This window comes from Rhinolophus ferrumequinum, chromosome 17, assembly GCF_004115265.2.
Source record: "Rhinolophus ferrumequinum isolate MPI-CBG mRhiFer1 chromosome 17, mRhiFer1_v1.p, whole genome shotgun sequence".
Lineage (NCBI taxonomy): Eukaryota > Metazoa > Chordata > Mammalia > Chiroptera > Rhinolophidae > Rhinolophus > Rhinolophus ferrumequinum.
In genome coordinates, this window is record NC_046300.1 from 59,404,858 (window position 1) to 59,418,223 (window position 13,366).

Consider the following 13,366-nt stretch of genomic DNA (forward strand, 5'->3'; position numbering starts at 1 on the left):
TAGTAAAACTCCTGTTAGTCTTGTCTCGCTAACCTGTGAGTACCCTGTTTCTCTTCCCTTATCCTAGAGCTGTGCACAAAGGAAGTGTTCAGTCCTTGATTAAGACCAAGAATGGGTCAAGCGGGAAAAGACTTGCCGCAAATATTATTAGAACTATGAAATTAAAAGAAAAACAGCTACAGTATAACCTCAATTGATTCTACCAACAGGAAACCTCAGATATAGAAATTTCAATAGTTTACTTTTACGAGAAAAAAAAAAGAGTGAATGAATCTAGTCCCGTTTTCTGCATAGTTTACATACACTGTCCCGAAGGCCAGTTCCTCCTCTCACATGCTGGGCTCTTCTTAAAGCCCTCACTCCTGCAGTATTTCCCCTTTTTCCTCGGCATCTCCAGTTTCTCTGTCTTCTAAATTATTTCTATCAGCAAACATGAATGCTGCAGGATCTCCATCTTAAAAACCAAACCAAACCCTCTCCACCAGCTGGTACGAGCTCTCCCCAGCTAGTACCACTATTCTCCATTCCACTTGACAGGGAAACTTGCGAAACAGCTTGTCGGAATCCCCTTTCCACTTCCTCCTCTCCTCCCCACTCCCATCTGCTGCATTTGCACACTTCATGACCCGGCTCTCAGACACCAGCAATGTTTCCGTCCTCATATGCTTCCACTTCTTGATGCCATCCCTGTAGCTCGAATCTCCTTGAGACACTTTCTTGTCTTGGATTTGTAATAGCGTATTTCCTGTATGCACTGGCTTTTCCAGCTTGATCTCTTACTGGTCCCTTCTGCTCAGCCTGACCCGTGAGAGGTGATAAAGCCTGAGGGTTCCATCTTGGAGAATATTCTCATTCTGCTCTTTCCATAAATAATCTCATTCAGCCCCATGGTTCCAAATACTGTCTACATGAATATTTTACAAACTTTTGTGAATGTGGTCCACAATGAGAAATACACTTTATAATACACTCATCCACATATACACGTGTTTGTATGTGTGTATGTATGTATACGCACATACAAGTAAAGGTTTCATGAAAAAGTACTTACCTTTACTAACTATAATGTACTCTGATTGTTTCTATTCTATTTGACTTTCAAGAGAAACCGTGACTATAGCCCAATAGGTTCGTTTCACAGTCTAATAATAGGTCACAGCTCACAGCTTGTAGCACACTCATTGATAAAATAATGGCCCATACGTGTAGTCTCTCCTGCCCTACCCTTGCCAACACTGAACCCCAGGCAGACAACTGCCTACGTTTCCGCTCCATTTAGATGTCAAATGGACATTTCACAATGAACATGCCTGAGACGGAGCCCCTGATTCCAGAGTTCAAGACCCACCCACTACTACCTCAGTATCCAAATCTTCACCAATGGCCCCTCTGTCTATCCAACTGCCTAGGCCAAACACCCAGGGGTCATTTTGGCTGCTCCCCTTTCCTTTCCTTCTTCAGCAGTGGTTGGCAAACTATAACCTGTGGGCCAAATACTGTTTTCTTGGAACACAACCAATCCATTTGTTTACATATTGTCTGCTACAAAGACAGAGTAGAGTACAGGCGACTAAGACCATACAGCCTACGAAACTAAAATATTTACCATCTGGCCCTTTACAGAAAGAGTTTGCTGACCTCTATCCTTTAGTCCACCTAACACGTCCCACTGACTCTCCTAAATCCCCCACTTCCCTCTGTCTCCACTGTAATCATTCTAGACCAAGCTGCCAACACCCTTCTGAAACCACTGCAATGGCCCTATTAGGTCTCTCCCCTTCCACGCCTTCTCCTCTGAAATATATTCCTCACACACACACCAGAGGGAGTGTCTAAAATATAAATGAGCTCTCGCCCTTTCACTGCGAGGAAGTGGACCCACACTGAAAATGAAATTTGAGCTCCCGATCGTGGTCTCCAGTCTCTGAACTTCATCACCACTTCCTGTGTTCACCTTTCTTTAGTCACATGGGCGTCCATTCTATTTCTTGGTGCCTTTGCAGTAACTGTCCCTTCTTCCTGGAATGCCATTCCCTTCCCTGTGATCACTCACATTTTACCACCTAATCTAAAGCAGCCTTCTCACTTCTACCCCTTTCAACTCTTGCTTACTTCACCCAGTTTTATTTTCTTCACAGCACTTCTTTCTGGCTGACATTTTTTATTCTTCTGTTTATTTCTGCCCTTTCTCTCCTTCCTCTCGAATAAAAGCTTCATGAAATTAGACACTTGTTTGTTTTGTTTGCAGATGGTTCTATTCTCAGGCCAGTGCCTAGACAATTCCTGGCACATGATGTTAATGAATCTGTACCCAAAAGGGAAAACAAAACAACTTCTTTATATTCAAATTCAGCCCTGTAAGTAGAAGCACAGAATGATAATTCTATAGCCTGCAAGCCATGCCAATAATTCTACCTTGAAATTCCTACACTCTTTCAGAAAGGGGAGGTTATGTCACCACTGATTAATGAGAATTATGAGTCACACACACATTTATAATAAATAATGCACAAAAGCAAATAACTCAGTGCATTAAGTTTAACGTCAAGGAAGATGAGACATTACTTTACAGGAAGAAACGCTGAAGTTTTACGTGTGCCAACCACTCTGCATTATGAATATAATAGAACTAACACTGAAACATCCAATCAAGTCTAAAACTGCATATAAATGATAGAACAAATAGTGAAGCCTGCTTATGTTTAAAAATTATGAGAACAAAAATCCGTTAAAAATTTTTAAAACCAAAACCAGAGCCCCTTAAGATGCTGAAAGTGAGGGGTAATTTTTATGTTATATAATGAAAGACAGATGCGAAATAGAGACATTTTTATATTTATTTCATCTCTTGCTACAAGTCATCATCTCAAATATAAATATGACCTAACAGTCTGTAAAAAAAATTATCAAATAAAATCCTTGATAACTTTAAAGCATGACAATACATAAAAATAGCAACTTAAAGCTGTGTTAGAAATAAAGGCCAGAAGGCTGCTTGCTAGCAAATGAGACTGCCATCCTGGTCAACCTGTGGGATGTGGCAGTGTTAGGAAGTTTGCTAATTTAACTTCAACGACGTCTATAATAATACCTAAGAAGGTATTAGGCAGCAGAGTAGGTCTGACTAGAGGACTTGACTTCCACAATTATTAGAAACCTTACCTCAGCACGGCAGGTAAGCAGGGAGGTCAACTAGTTTGAGATACCAAATCAGAGAAATATGCCACGGATACGTCAACATCTTTTTAAAAGAGAGTTCTGACAAACTTTAAGTTGCCGATAGTTCCTGTAGCAGATTATATGTTATTTTACATGGAAGGACATAAGGTGAATTTTCCTTGAGTTTTAAAGTTTTTTCCCCTTTTGGGATTTAAGATACTTTACATAATAAGATAATTTAAATTAAGCTTCTTAAACAATGTCAGTCCAGTATAAAAAGACGATATGTATACACTTCCTGGTTGGTGGCGACCTGTAATTCCCATTAAAACTTGATGAGCTGTCTACCTGGGATATAGCAGATCGCCCCAAGTGCTAATACTTTACAAGTCTTTTAAGTTCTCTGAGTCTCAATTCCTTGTGATCCTCTAACATCTAGTTAACACATATAAAGAGCTTACAGCAGTGCCTACACATGGAAAGAACTGAATAAATAGGACCTATTATTATTATCTGTATTTAAAAAAAATCCATTCACCATCAAGTTGCTGTCCATCCCTTATGTTTCTTCTATTGAAATGTATAAAAATAAGAGAAAGGGTAAAATAATAGATATTCAACATCTCACCTCTGAGGGTAAAAGAATCAAAATCTCTACAGCAGCACTAATAGCACTTCCTGTCAGGATGGAAATGTTCTATTAACTTCGCTGTCCAATGTGGCGTCCACAAGCCACGTGTGGCTCCTGGGCTCCTGAAATGTGGCCAGCTGGACTGAAGAACTGAATTTTACACTGCATTTAATTTTAACTAATTAAATAGCCACATGTAGCCAGTGACTACTGTACTGGATGCTGGAGGACATGCTTAATTGGACAAGAACATGGTTCACTGATGTGATTCTCCAGTATCCTGGCCTCAGACATGCCAGTCAATGCATTTCCTTGTCATGGAGAACAGCCTGAAACAGAGAGCACAGGCTTTGCACGTAACCAGGCCTGGGCTGGGATTTAGGGTCTGTCCCATTCTCACTGTGCGATTCTGAGGTGGTTAATCTCTCGGTTGGTGCTCATTTCCTCGGCTATAATGATAGTGCTCAACTCAGAAAAGTTCTCTGGAGGATTAGTGTTTATGAACACAAAGGGCCTGATATTAATTCATATTTTCGTTCAATATGTATAATTTTCTGAATACCTACAATGTGCCAGGCACGGTCGAAGGTGGTGGGGATGAAGAAGTGGTTGAGACCAAGCCCCTGCTCTCAAGAAGATCACAAGGAAGTAAGTGACAAGAGGGAGAAAGACAGAGCAGGAAGTGATGGCGGTGGACGCTCCTTTCTTTTTTATGGAGTGGTCAGAGCAGGCTTCTCAGAGGAAAAGACCTTGGAGCAGAAGCCTGAAGGACGTCAGTGAGAGAGCTTCTGGGAGAAGGAAAATACAGACAGAGGGAAAAGAGCAAGTGCTAGGGCCTTTAGAGTTTACTCTGAATGATGGGAAGCCATTCTGACTGAGGAGTGACTTGATCCAATCGACTCTAACACTCCTGCAGGACAACGGACTGTACGGAACACTGGGACCTGTTGCAAGGCTAGGTCCCACAAGGTGGATGGGGGAAGCCAGGAAGAGCTGGGTGGTAGATGGAGCCTGGCCATACTGAGCGGGCGCTGGCAGGATTTGCAGATGTGAATACACAGAACTATTAGGATATCACTCTGCAAGGAACCTGAATTGCCTTTCAGAGGCCCTGCAGCTCAATTTGAGAGATACTGGCACTCAGACACTTAACTGGTGCAATCTGCAATTCATTCTCCAGTCCAAGACCAGAGGGCAAAGACAGGAGAGGCGTCTGATCACCGGGGTTTAACTCTCTGGCACAGGGCTCACTGCGGTTCTAATTATGATAGGTTTGCATAATTTCAGAAGGAAAAAAACACACACAAAGAAGATGTAATGTCAGTGATGTGCTTAGATGACGAGATTAGATATTGCTGGCCTTATCTGGATTGATGATGATTTAATGGGCTAAATACCATCAGTAAATTTTGATGAAAAATAAGTGGCATCAACTTGCCCATGGACTTCAGACCATACCCATTCCTTTGTGGATAAGATACAGTCCTCAACAGTTATGGCATTGGAGTGTCTTCTCGATAAGCCAAAGGCTGCTTAGCACAGTGGTTAAGAGCCCAGTCTCCAGAACCAAAATTCCTGGGTTCAGATCCTTGGCTTTGCCAATAGTCAGCCACACGAGGATGATTCTTGGTAAACCCCTCAGCCGCTGTAGTCTCATTGTCCTCCTCTCCAACATGGAGCGGAGATTTTTACTTACCTCAGAAGGCTCTTTTGGATTATGATACATAAAATGTTGACAACCAACGATGCTTGGCACATTGTGGAAGTGTTTATTATTTTTACTACAAGTGGTTTAAGCAAGGAGGAGTCATATATGCTTTCCCAACCAAACCAGAAATTCCCTCTTTGCTATATACTAAGCAAATTTAGCTGTGGAGTTTGACCATGAAAGAGAAAAACAATTCCTTCCATTTCTCCCCACTGGCATAGAGGCTAAAAATCACAGCTTTCATTTCCCAGAGGAGCCTCCTCAGACTCACACTGAAAATTGGTAACAGTTCCAATGTGATCACACCAGTGGGGTGTTGTGAGATTTTATTTATGTGTGTGCATTGCCTGTAACATGGTAATAAGCCCGGCACATAGTAAGTACTCAGTCAGTGCTAGTGGTAACATTATCATTACCATCACCACCATCATTTTCATGTCTAATTTTTGCCTTTTAGCATCTCTTTATCATCTTTCTAAAGCTATGAGGTCTGACTATAAAGCTATATGACTAATTTTCTACTGTGACTTGTGGAACAAGTTTAATTTATTCAGCTAGTGTTTATTGAGACTTTACCACATGCCATTTCCCTATGAGGTACCAGGGACATAGAGTCAAAGGTGGACATCCTAACATTTCATTATTTTACATTCAGATCCTAAAAATTGCTGAGTGACCTGACAAAAACATTCAGCATACAGTTTGCGCAAACTGGAAAACAAAACATCACTTCTATTATTGTTGTGATCAGCAAAAGCCACTGGGAGACTGTGCTCAAAATAAACATCAAGATCATGTCCTCCCTTTGTATTCTCCTCTGAAGTAGAAAAATGTAGAATTTGGGAGCTGAAAAGGATCTTAGGGAAGACTGAGAAGTCTGTTGCTTATAAAGCGGACTTTAAAGAAAGATTATTACTTAGAAATAAGAATAATTTTTTAGTTTTAGAAAACTTATTTTCCCAAGTTATATGCCACAGAATCAAAACTAGAAGGATCCAGGAGGGCAGGAGCGTGACATTGGTTAAAACTCTGGCTGTACATCAGAACTGCTAGTGGAACTTCTGAAAAAGTACAGACGCCTGGCAGTCATGCACTGAGATTAAGGTATTATGCGTCCATGCTGGAGCTTTCGTTCTTTTTCTTTTTTTAAAATAAATTAAAAGCCACCCCTACCCAGTTGTTTTTTCTATCAGGTAATATCAGTAAAATACCACTGACTGACTGAGTGACAACTTCTATGTCAGAAATTAGCACAAATGCTATCTTACGTTATCTCCATCGTGCAATGGCATGTGCAAAGTAAGTATTACCATTCCCATTTTGTCCAATGACTTGCCTAAGGTCATAAAGCCAGTAAAGGTGGGGGCTGGGATTTAAACTCACATCACCTGGCTCTAGAGTCGTGTGCTCATTTCTCTACACCTCTGTTAAAAACAAGACAACAGGCCCAAAATAAAGCCACTTATGCTAAGCCCCATGTCACCAAACCCAGACTTAACAGTTTTGGCCTCTCCCAGGAATGGAATCTGAAACCAGTCAATTTGGAATTACCTGATCTGTACTAGTGAGGTCATCTGCCTGAGAGACCCCTGCTGTCCCCTAAAGGAAGGTGACTTAATACAACCACTCCGCTTTTTATCAGTAAAACTTCTTGTACTATTCCCTTCTACCTATAAAAGTCTTCCATTTTGTGCAGCTCCTCGGAGTTCCTTTCTATCTGCTAGATGGGATGCTGCCCGATTCACAAATCACTGAATAAAGCCAATAAGATCTTTAAAATTTACTCAGTTGAATTTTTTTTTAAACACCTCATGAGGTCAATTTTTGCATGAAATTAGAGCCAAAAGGGGTTACGTTAAAGATGATCTACTGCGAATCATCATTTTTTTTGTTTGTTTTTTAAATAAAGAAATGAGTCTCAGGGCAAGAGTGGAAACCTGGTCAAAGATATGGAGCAGCTCAGAGCAGAGTTGAACCAGAGGCTGGCTCCTGATACCTCCAGCTCAGCTTTCTTTTCAATACACACTTTCTCTCAAAAGCAAAATGTAATTCTCCACTTTCATAAAGCATTGTCACATCTTCTCTTGAAACAAAGTATTCTGATTCAACCTAAAAATCTTAAAGTGTCCCACCTACTAACTGATGTTGAATTAGCCAAATATACAAAATATTTTACACAGAGGGACACAGGTAGTTATATATTACACATAATTCCTTTCTTTCAAAAAGTAAAAAGCCTTTATGTGACAAATTCTGTGTCTTCTGTGCATTAAAAATACAACTTAAAAAAATAATAATGACCTTCTAGCATGATTTCCAAATACCTCAAAAACTGTCTCTAGACTCACACTGCTATCAGATGACAGGCTGTCTGAAATCAAATGCTATGTAAAAATGAATGAATAAATAAATAAATAAATAAATAAATAAATAAATAAATAAATAAATAGCATTCTCCTGACTGGACAGCAGAGGGAGAAGGAGGAAAGAACCGCTCATGGGAGCCAGGCACAGGGAGAAGGCACTGCCCCTTAACCAATGACCAGCAGGCAGGGTCATGTTTACAGAGAAGAGACTTGTAAACAAATCAGTAATGGTCCCAGCATCCAGTGCATCTGGTGGACACTGCCAGCCACTCCAAGCCTGACCCAGGAAACTGTCTGACCCCAGAAATTAACAAACGGTATTTCAACCTCTGCTTGATTTCCAGGTAGGGGGGCGGGGAGGGAGGAGGTATGAAAAACACTAAAAATCCAAATAATAACTGAAAAGACTAAATATCAAAAATGAGGTCGGGAGATTAAAAATTAAGACAGTTATGCCCCAAAGTAGAAGAAGACAGGTCTTTAAAGCACAGAAAACCTCATCCTAGAGATTTGAATTCCTGAGAATCACAGACTGTGGATTTAATGAGTTTATCAATCTGCTTACTAGAAGTTATGACAGATGAGATTCATTAGAAAGAATCAGTGAAGTGGCCATTTACTTACTCATTTAACCTAGCTGCTGTAGTTGTTTCATCAAACCTTCTCACCCCCACCATACAGGAGACATGATTAAAATGTCAGCACTGATTCAAATAACAAATGTATGGCAGAAAAAATATATGTATATGCTTCTAGAAAGATTAATAGTAGCTACTGCTAGCCTGCCAACTGCAGATGTACACACTTTCTATCTGATATGTAAATCAAACACAAGACATATGGTGTATTTTAAAGACTGCTGATGTTACAGTGATTTTAAATTACTCAGGTTCTAGAATAAACTATGTAGATGTTAACTAATGTGGCAATATACTCTGGGTATTTCCATATTAATTTAATGTTATAAAATTTAATGGTATCAACAAAAAGAAGGTCTCAGAAATTAAGAACAGAGAATGCAAACACATTTGAAATTAAAGGGCATGTTTGCAAGTCAGTTGTTTGCTAGTTTGGGCACATTCATTGTAACATGGTTCTCGAAACCATTGTAAGTTAGTACATTGCAATAAGATTTTATTTTTTGGTCCCCTTAAAAGTTAACCTAATAAACAAGAAAAACTGAACATAGTGACAAAAGAAATGATGGCGCAAATAACTTAGGTAGGAGAGCAGGATGGTGTGTGACTGTCAAATGAGCAGTGGCTGAATCAGAGACGTCCCTGATGAACTAAGAACTACTGAAAAGTTCCCAAGTTGTTGGCTACAGAAATCAGCCATTATGGAAAAAACAGTGTCATTCAGAGCTAAGTAGGGCAGAGCACTGGACTGGAAACTACAGATCGCAGGTCAACATCTCAGTCATGTTGTGGGCTGGCACCTTCCTACCTTTCAGGAACATGGTAAAAATGAGATGTGAGGCATGTGCCCACGTGAAAAGTGCTTTGTAAATTGCCAACTTATCAGAAGTGCCAGGTATCATCATCATCATCTTCACCATTGTCATCGTCACCGTCATCCTTATACTCAAGTAACTCCCAACTACACCTTGGTCACTTTAAACAACAATCTATGCAGTCAAGTGATGTAGGCACAAGAAGAGACTTCAAAATTTTATCAGTGGCAACATTTTTTAAGAATAAAATCTGCACAATGGCTTTTATAACTGTTCAAGAAGGGTTGAGCATTTCAATTCAGGTTTCAATTCACAGATAAACGCTCTGAATTTTAAATTTCCTTCCAGTGACCCCAATCGGTTTGATCACAGAACACAGAGCTTCATGAGAGCATGAGAACGTGGCTGCTGTGACATAAATGAGCGCTTCTGCTGCAACGGAACCAAGAGGAAATACAAGTCTGGTTCCTGATCTCTTTCCAGAGGGCCAGAATATGCCCTGCAGAAAACAAATCATGTTGGCAAGGATAAGGGGACACCAATCCCAGGCCCACTGTGTGAGGTGATCAGTCAGCACTAGTCACAAATGCATATCCAGAAGCAAGACATTTCAGAAGTGTGGAGAATATTTCTCAGTGTGAGATGCTGGGAGTTCAGGAGAGGCAAGGGTCAGGGGTGCAGGCAGGAGAAAGAAGGAGCTCGTTAACATCTCGAGATTTAGAATAAATACCTCACTTCTCTGAGATCCTTAGCTACTTCCATGAATTGTGGGTATGTTGAGGTATGTTTTTAACACGATTGGTGGAGCTGTTGTTCCTGACAAGTATAAATAATCACATATTCATTCGTTCATTCATTCATTCATTCATTCATTCATTCATTCAGTATCTATTCATTCATGAATACCTAGCAGGAGTCAGGTATTGTGTTAAATGCTGGGACTATAGCGTCAACATGTAGACATGGGCCCTAGCTTTACGGATCGTATATTCTACTGGAAAAGAGAAAGCAGCAAAAATAAACAAATAAATAAACAAATCAATTACTTGTGATAATCACAATAGAGGCTATGAAGAAATAGGGTGAAACAGAGATCACACGGAGGCGTTGGGGGACTACGTTAGATAAGTGATCACTGAGGCCTTCTCTGAGGAGGAGACCTGAATGAGGCTGAGTAGGCCAAGGGAAGAGCTGGGAATACAGCATTCCACGCAGAGGGAACAGGAGGTGCAAAGTCCCTGAGACAGAAAGGGCTTGGAGCACTAAAGGTACTTTAGAAAAAAAAGCCAGGTGGCTAAAGCATAGGGAGAGGAGTGAGATGAGTGGCCATAAGCCACATTTTGCACACAGGTGTTAAAATCTTAATGGTCATTGAAAACACAATTTGATTTACATTTAAGAGTATCAGTCTAGCTGCACACATGTAACATAATGTATAAACACAGCCTTTATTCTAAAGATGCTAGCATTTGAAGAAATCAGAAAGCATTTTGAATGTATTTCCAAATATTTAAATAAAAATGATCTTTAAAAAGTAGACATTTTAAAAAGCCCCGAATAGCCACCCAAAGACCAGTAAGTTAAACAATGGATTGAGTTTAAAAAAAACAAAACCAATGAACAAAATAAATCTACGTACCTCCTCGCTGCACCAGCAATGTGACCTCACTTCCCTTTGGACATTCGATCAGCATATCCACGACCTGGTTGTGAGTCAGAGCCTGCACGTTCTTCTTATTCACTTCCACTATGAGATCTCCTTCTTTCAGGCCTCGGCACCTTGGACTGTCAACAATCTGTTTCACTCTTTGGCCGCCACCACCAGGACTGTCCGCAATAGTAAAACCAAATCCCATTGGCCCTTTGACTATATGAACAGTTATGAGTTCCGGCTGAGTGGCTATGGAAGAAGCCAAAGAGACAGTATCATTGGGGTAACCATGGGAACCGTTTGAAGCCACATCAGCAGGGCTGCTTGGCCTGGCGTCCTTCATGCCATTGACTTTGCCTGTTTTACTACTGTGACTAGCTGGTGAATCATAGGTCTCTTGCCCATTCACGATAATGGGTTCTTTATCCAAAATGGCCACCGAGGTCACCAAACTCGTATTGGGGTCATCTGGGTCAAAAGGCAGTGGATAACCTCGGCAGAGTTCAAGGTCCACGCTGGCACCAATGGGAATGGACTGGAAGATTTTCACAACTTGCGCATGTGTGTGTCCCAAAACACAGGTGTCGTTCACACTGACAATTACATCTCCTGCAAAAGGTAAGAGTTTGGGAGTTAAAAGAAAAACAACAGTACCCAGAAAATTATATCAATATTATATTATAAAATCCTACCAATAGGAAGCTGAACTGAAACTGGATTTGGGGGTGGTCCCATAGGACACAAAGAGACTGTTTCTATTACTTATTTTAAATGCTTACAAGGCATTCTTTTAGCATCTAATGTCTTCCCTACCAGTAAGAATATAATGAGAATTGAAAGCACGTTGGAACTTTTTTCTAAAAAAAATTCTCACTGCGGAATTCCAAGTTCAGAATTCATTTATTCAAACAGATCTACATTTTTAGTAAAGGACTGCTTTACTATACTCAACAGCACCGTAACAGCTCCCCCAAAGTTAAATGGCTTCAAAGGCTTTCATCTGTACCAGGGAATGCATTTATGTCGTGGAGGAATCTTGCTCATTCGTAAAGTTTTTAAAGAACATTCTTGAATTCATGAAATCATGCTGTTGCTTGGTCGTGTTCGGGTGCCAGGGTAGAATTCTTTCCCACCACACAGGAAATGCCACTGGACCATGTAGCATCTCTACCTGTTTCCATCTTGCCGTCCAATGCAGCAGGACCGTCTAGGACCAAGCTCTTGATCTGGAGAAACTCGTCAGGTTCATCCCCTCCAACGACTGTGAAGCCAAAGCCACGACTGCTTTTCCGCAGCTTTGTATGAATAAACTTGCCTTTCAACTCAGAAGGGTTTCGTGTAAAAAAGGGTTTGCCTAGATTAAAACAAGAAAAATATAGGAATGTTATCACAAGTGAAAAGGTGATTTAAGTAAGAAATTATGCAACTTATAGATAACTCTCCAAGCTCCCGCGTTGGGGCATTTTTGCACAAAGCTGTTTTAAGAAAGTCCTCTCTTGATTTCAGTAATAAGGGTGATCCCAGGCTCCTTTGTTTAAGGAGGGGAATACGGTACCTATCTCATGTCAGCATGGTCCAAAAGAAAATATAAGAGAAGAATTAAATTGACGTTCATCATCTGACATGCTCCCATGGTTTCAGTTCAGGTCATTTGACAGCAATTGAGCTGCCATGAGGTCCTTCCAGAAAATGGAGTGGGTCTTTCTGTCTTTGGTTTTGTTATACTTTATATTTTGCAATACAGCCTCCAAGGTGTCGCTTTGGGCTTGGCTTCCACTTGTAAAACCAATTCAACAAAATTTTTAGCTGTTAATCAAACAGAAAACTCATTCTGAAAATACATAGATAATACTAAGAAACATATTATAGTCACAAAAACTAATTTGATAAAAGTGTAGAATCACTGCTTTCAAAATGAAGAGCTTTTACAGTAGTACCTCGGTTTTTGAACGTCTCCGTTGACGAACATTTTGGTTTATGAATGCCATAAATTTTATGGATCTATGGTATCATTAGATAGTAAAATTCATGCTAAATTTGCAGTTTTAGGGGTTGATTTTAAAGATCTGGAATGGATTAATTAATTACTTTCTATGGAGAAACCATGCCTCTGTTTTTGAACGTTTCAGAACTTGAATGGTCTTCCGGAATGGATTATGTTCGAAAACATAGATACCACTGTACTTCGAATTGAATTCTGAATTCAACTGATTTTTCCTGTTAATTTGCATCTTTTAAGAATTTCTTAAATAGCTTGGACATGTCCACTGTTAAAATTTATTGTTTTAAAAATAGTTTAGAACATGTGGCTTAGAATATTAAAAAAAACACACACACAAAAATATAGAAACCTAAATGAAATAGTTACTAACAAGAGCCATATAGCTCCAAATTCAGT

The 13,366-nt window shown here is 40.0% G+C and overlaps 1 protein-coding gene across 24 annotated transcripts in view; it reads right to left on the reverse strand.

The window, feature by feature from the left end:
• The window catches only part of MAGI1 (membrane associated guanylate kinase, WW and PDZ domain containing 1), a 574,001-nt gene that overhangs the window by 62,419 nt on the left and 498,216 nt on the right, over nt 1-13,366 (reverse strand). For all 24 annotated transcript variants that reach the window (XM_033131847.1, XM_033131855.1, XM_033131854.1 and 21 more), the window contains 2 exons: nt 12,140-12,322; nt 10,957-11,577 (listed from right to left, as the gene is read on the reverse strand). In XM_033131847.1, coding sequence (XP_032987738.1) covers nt 10,957-11,577; nt 12,140-12,322 — 804 coding nt within the window. The remainder of the gene's footprint in view (nt 1-10,956; nt 11,578-12,139; nt 12,323-13,366) is intronic.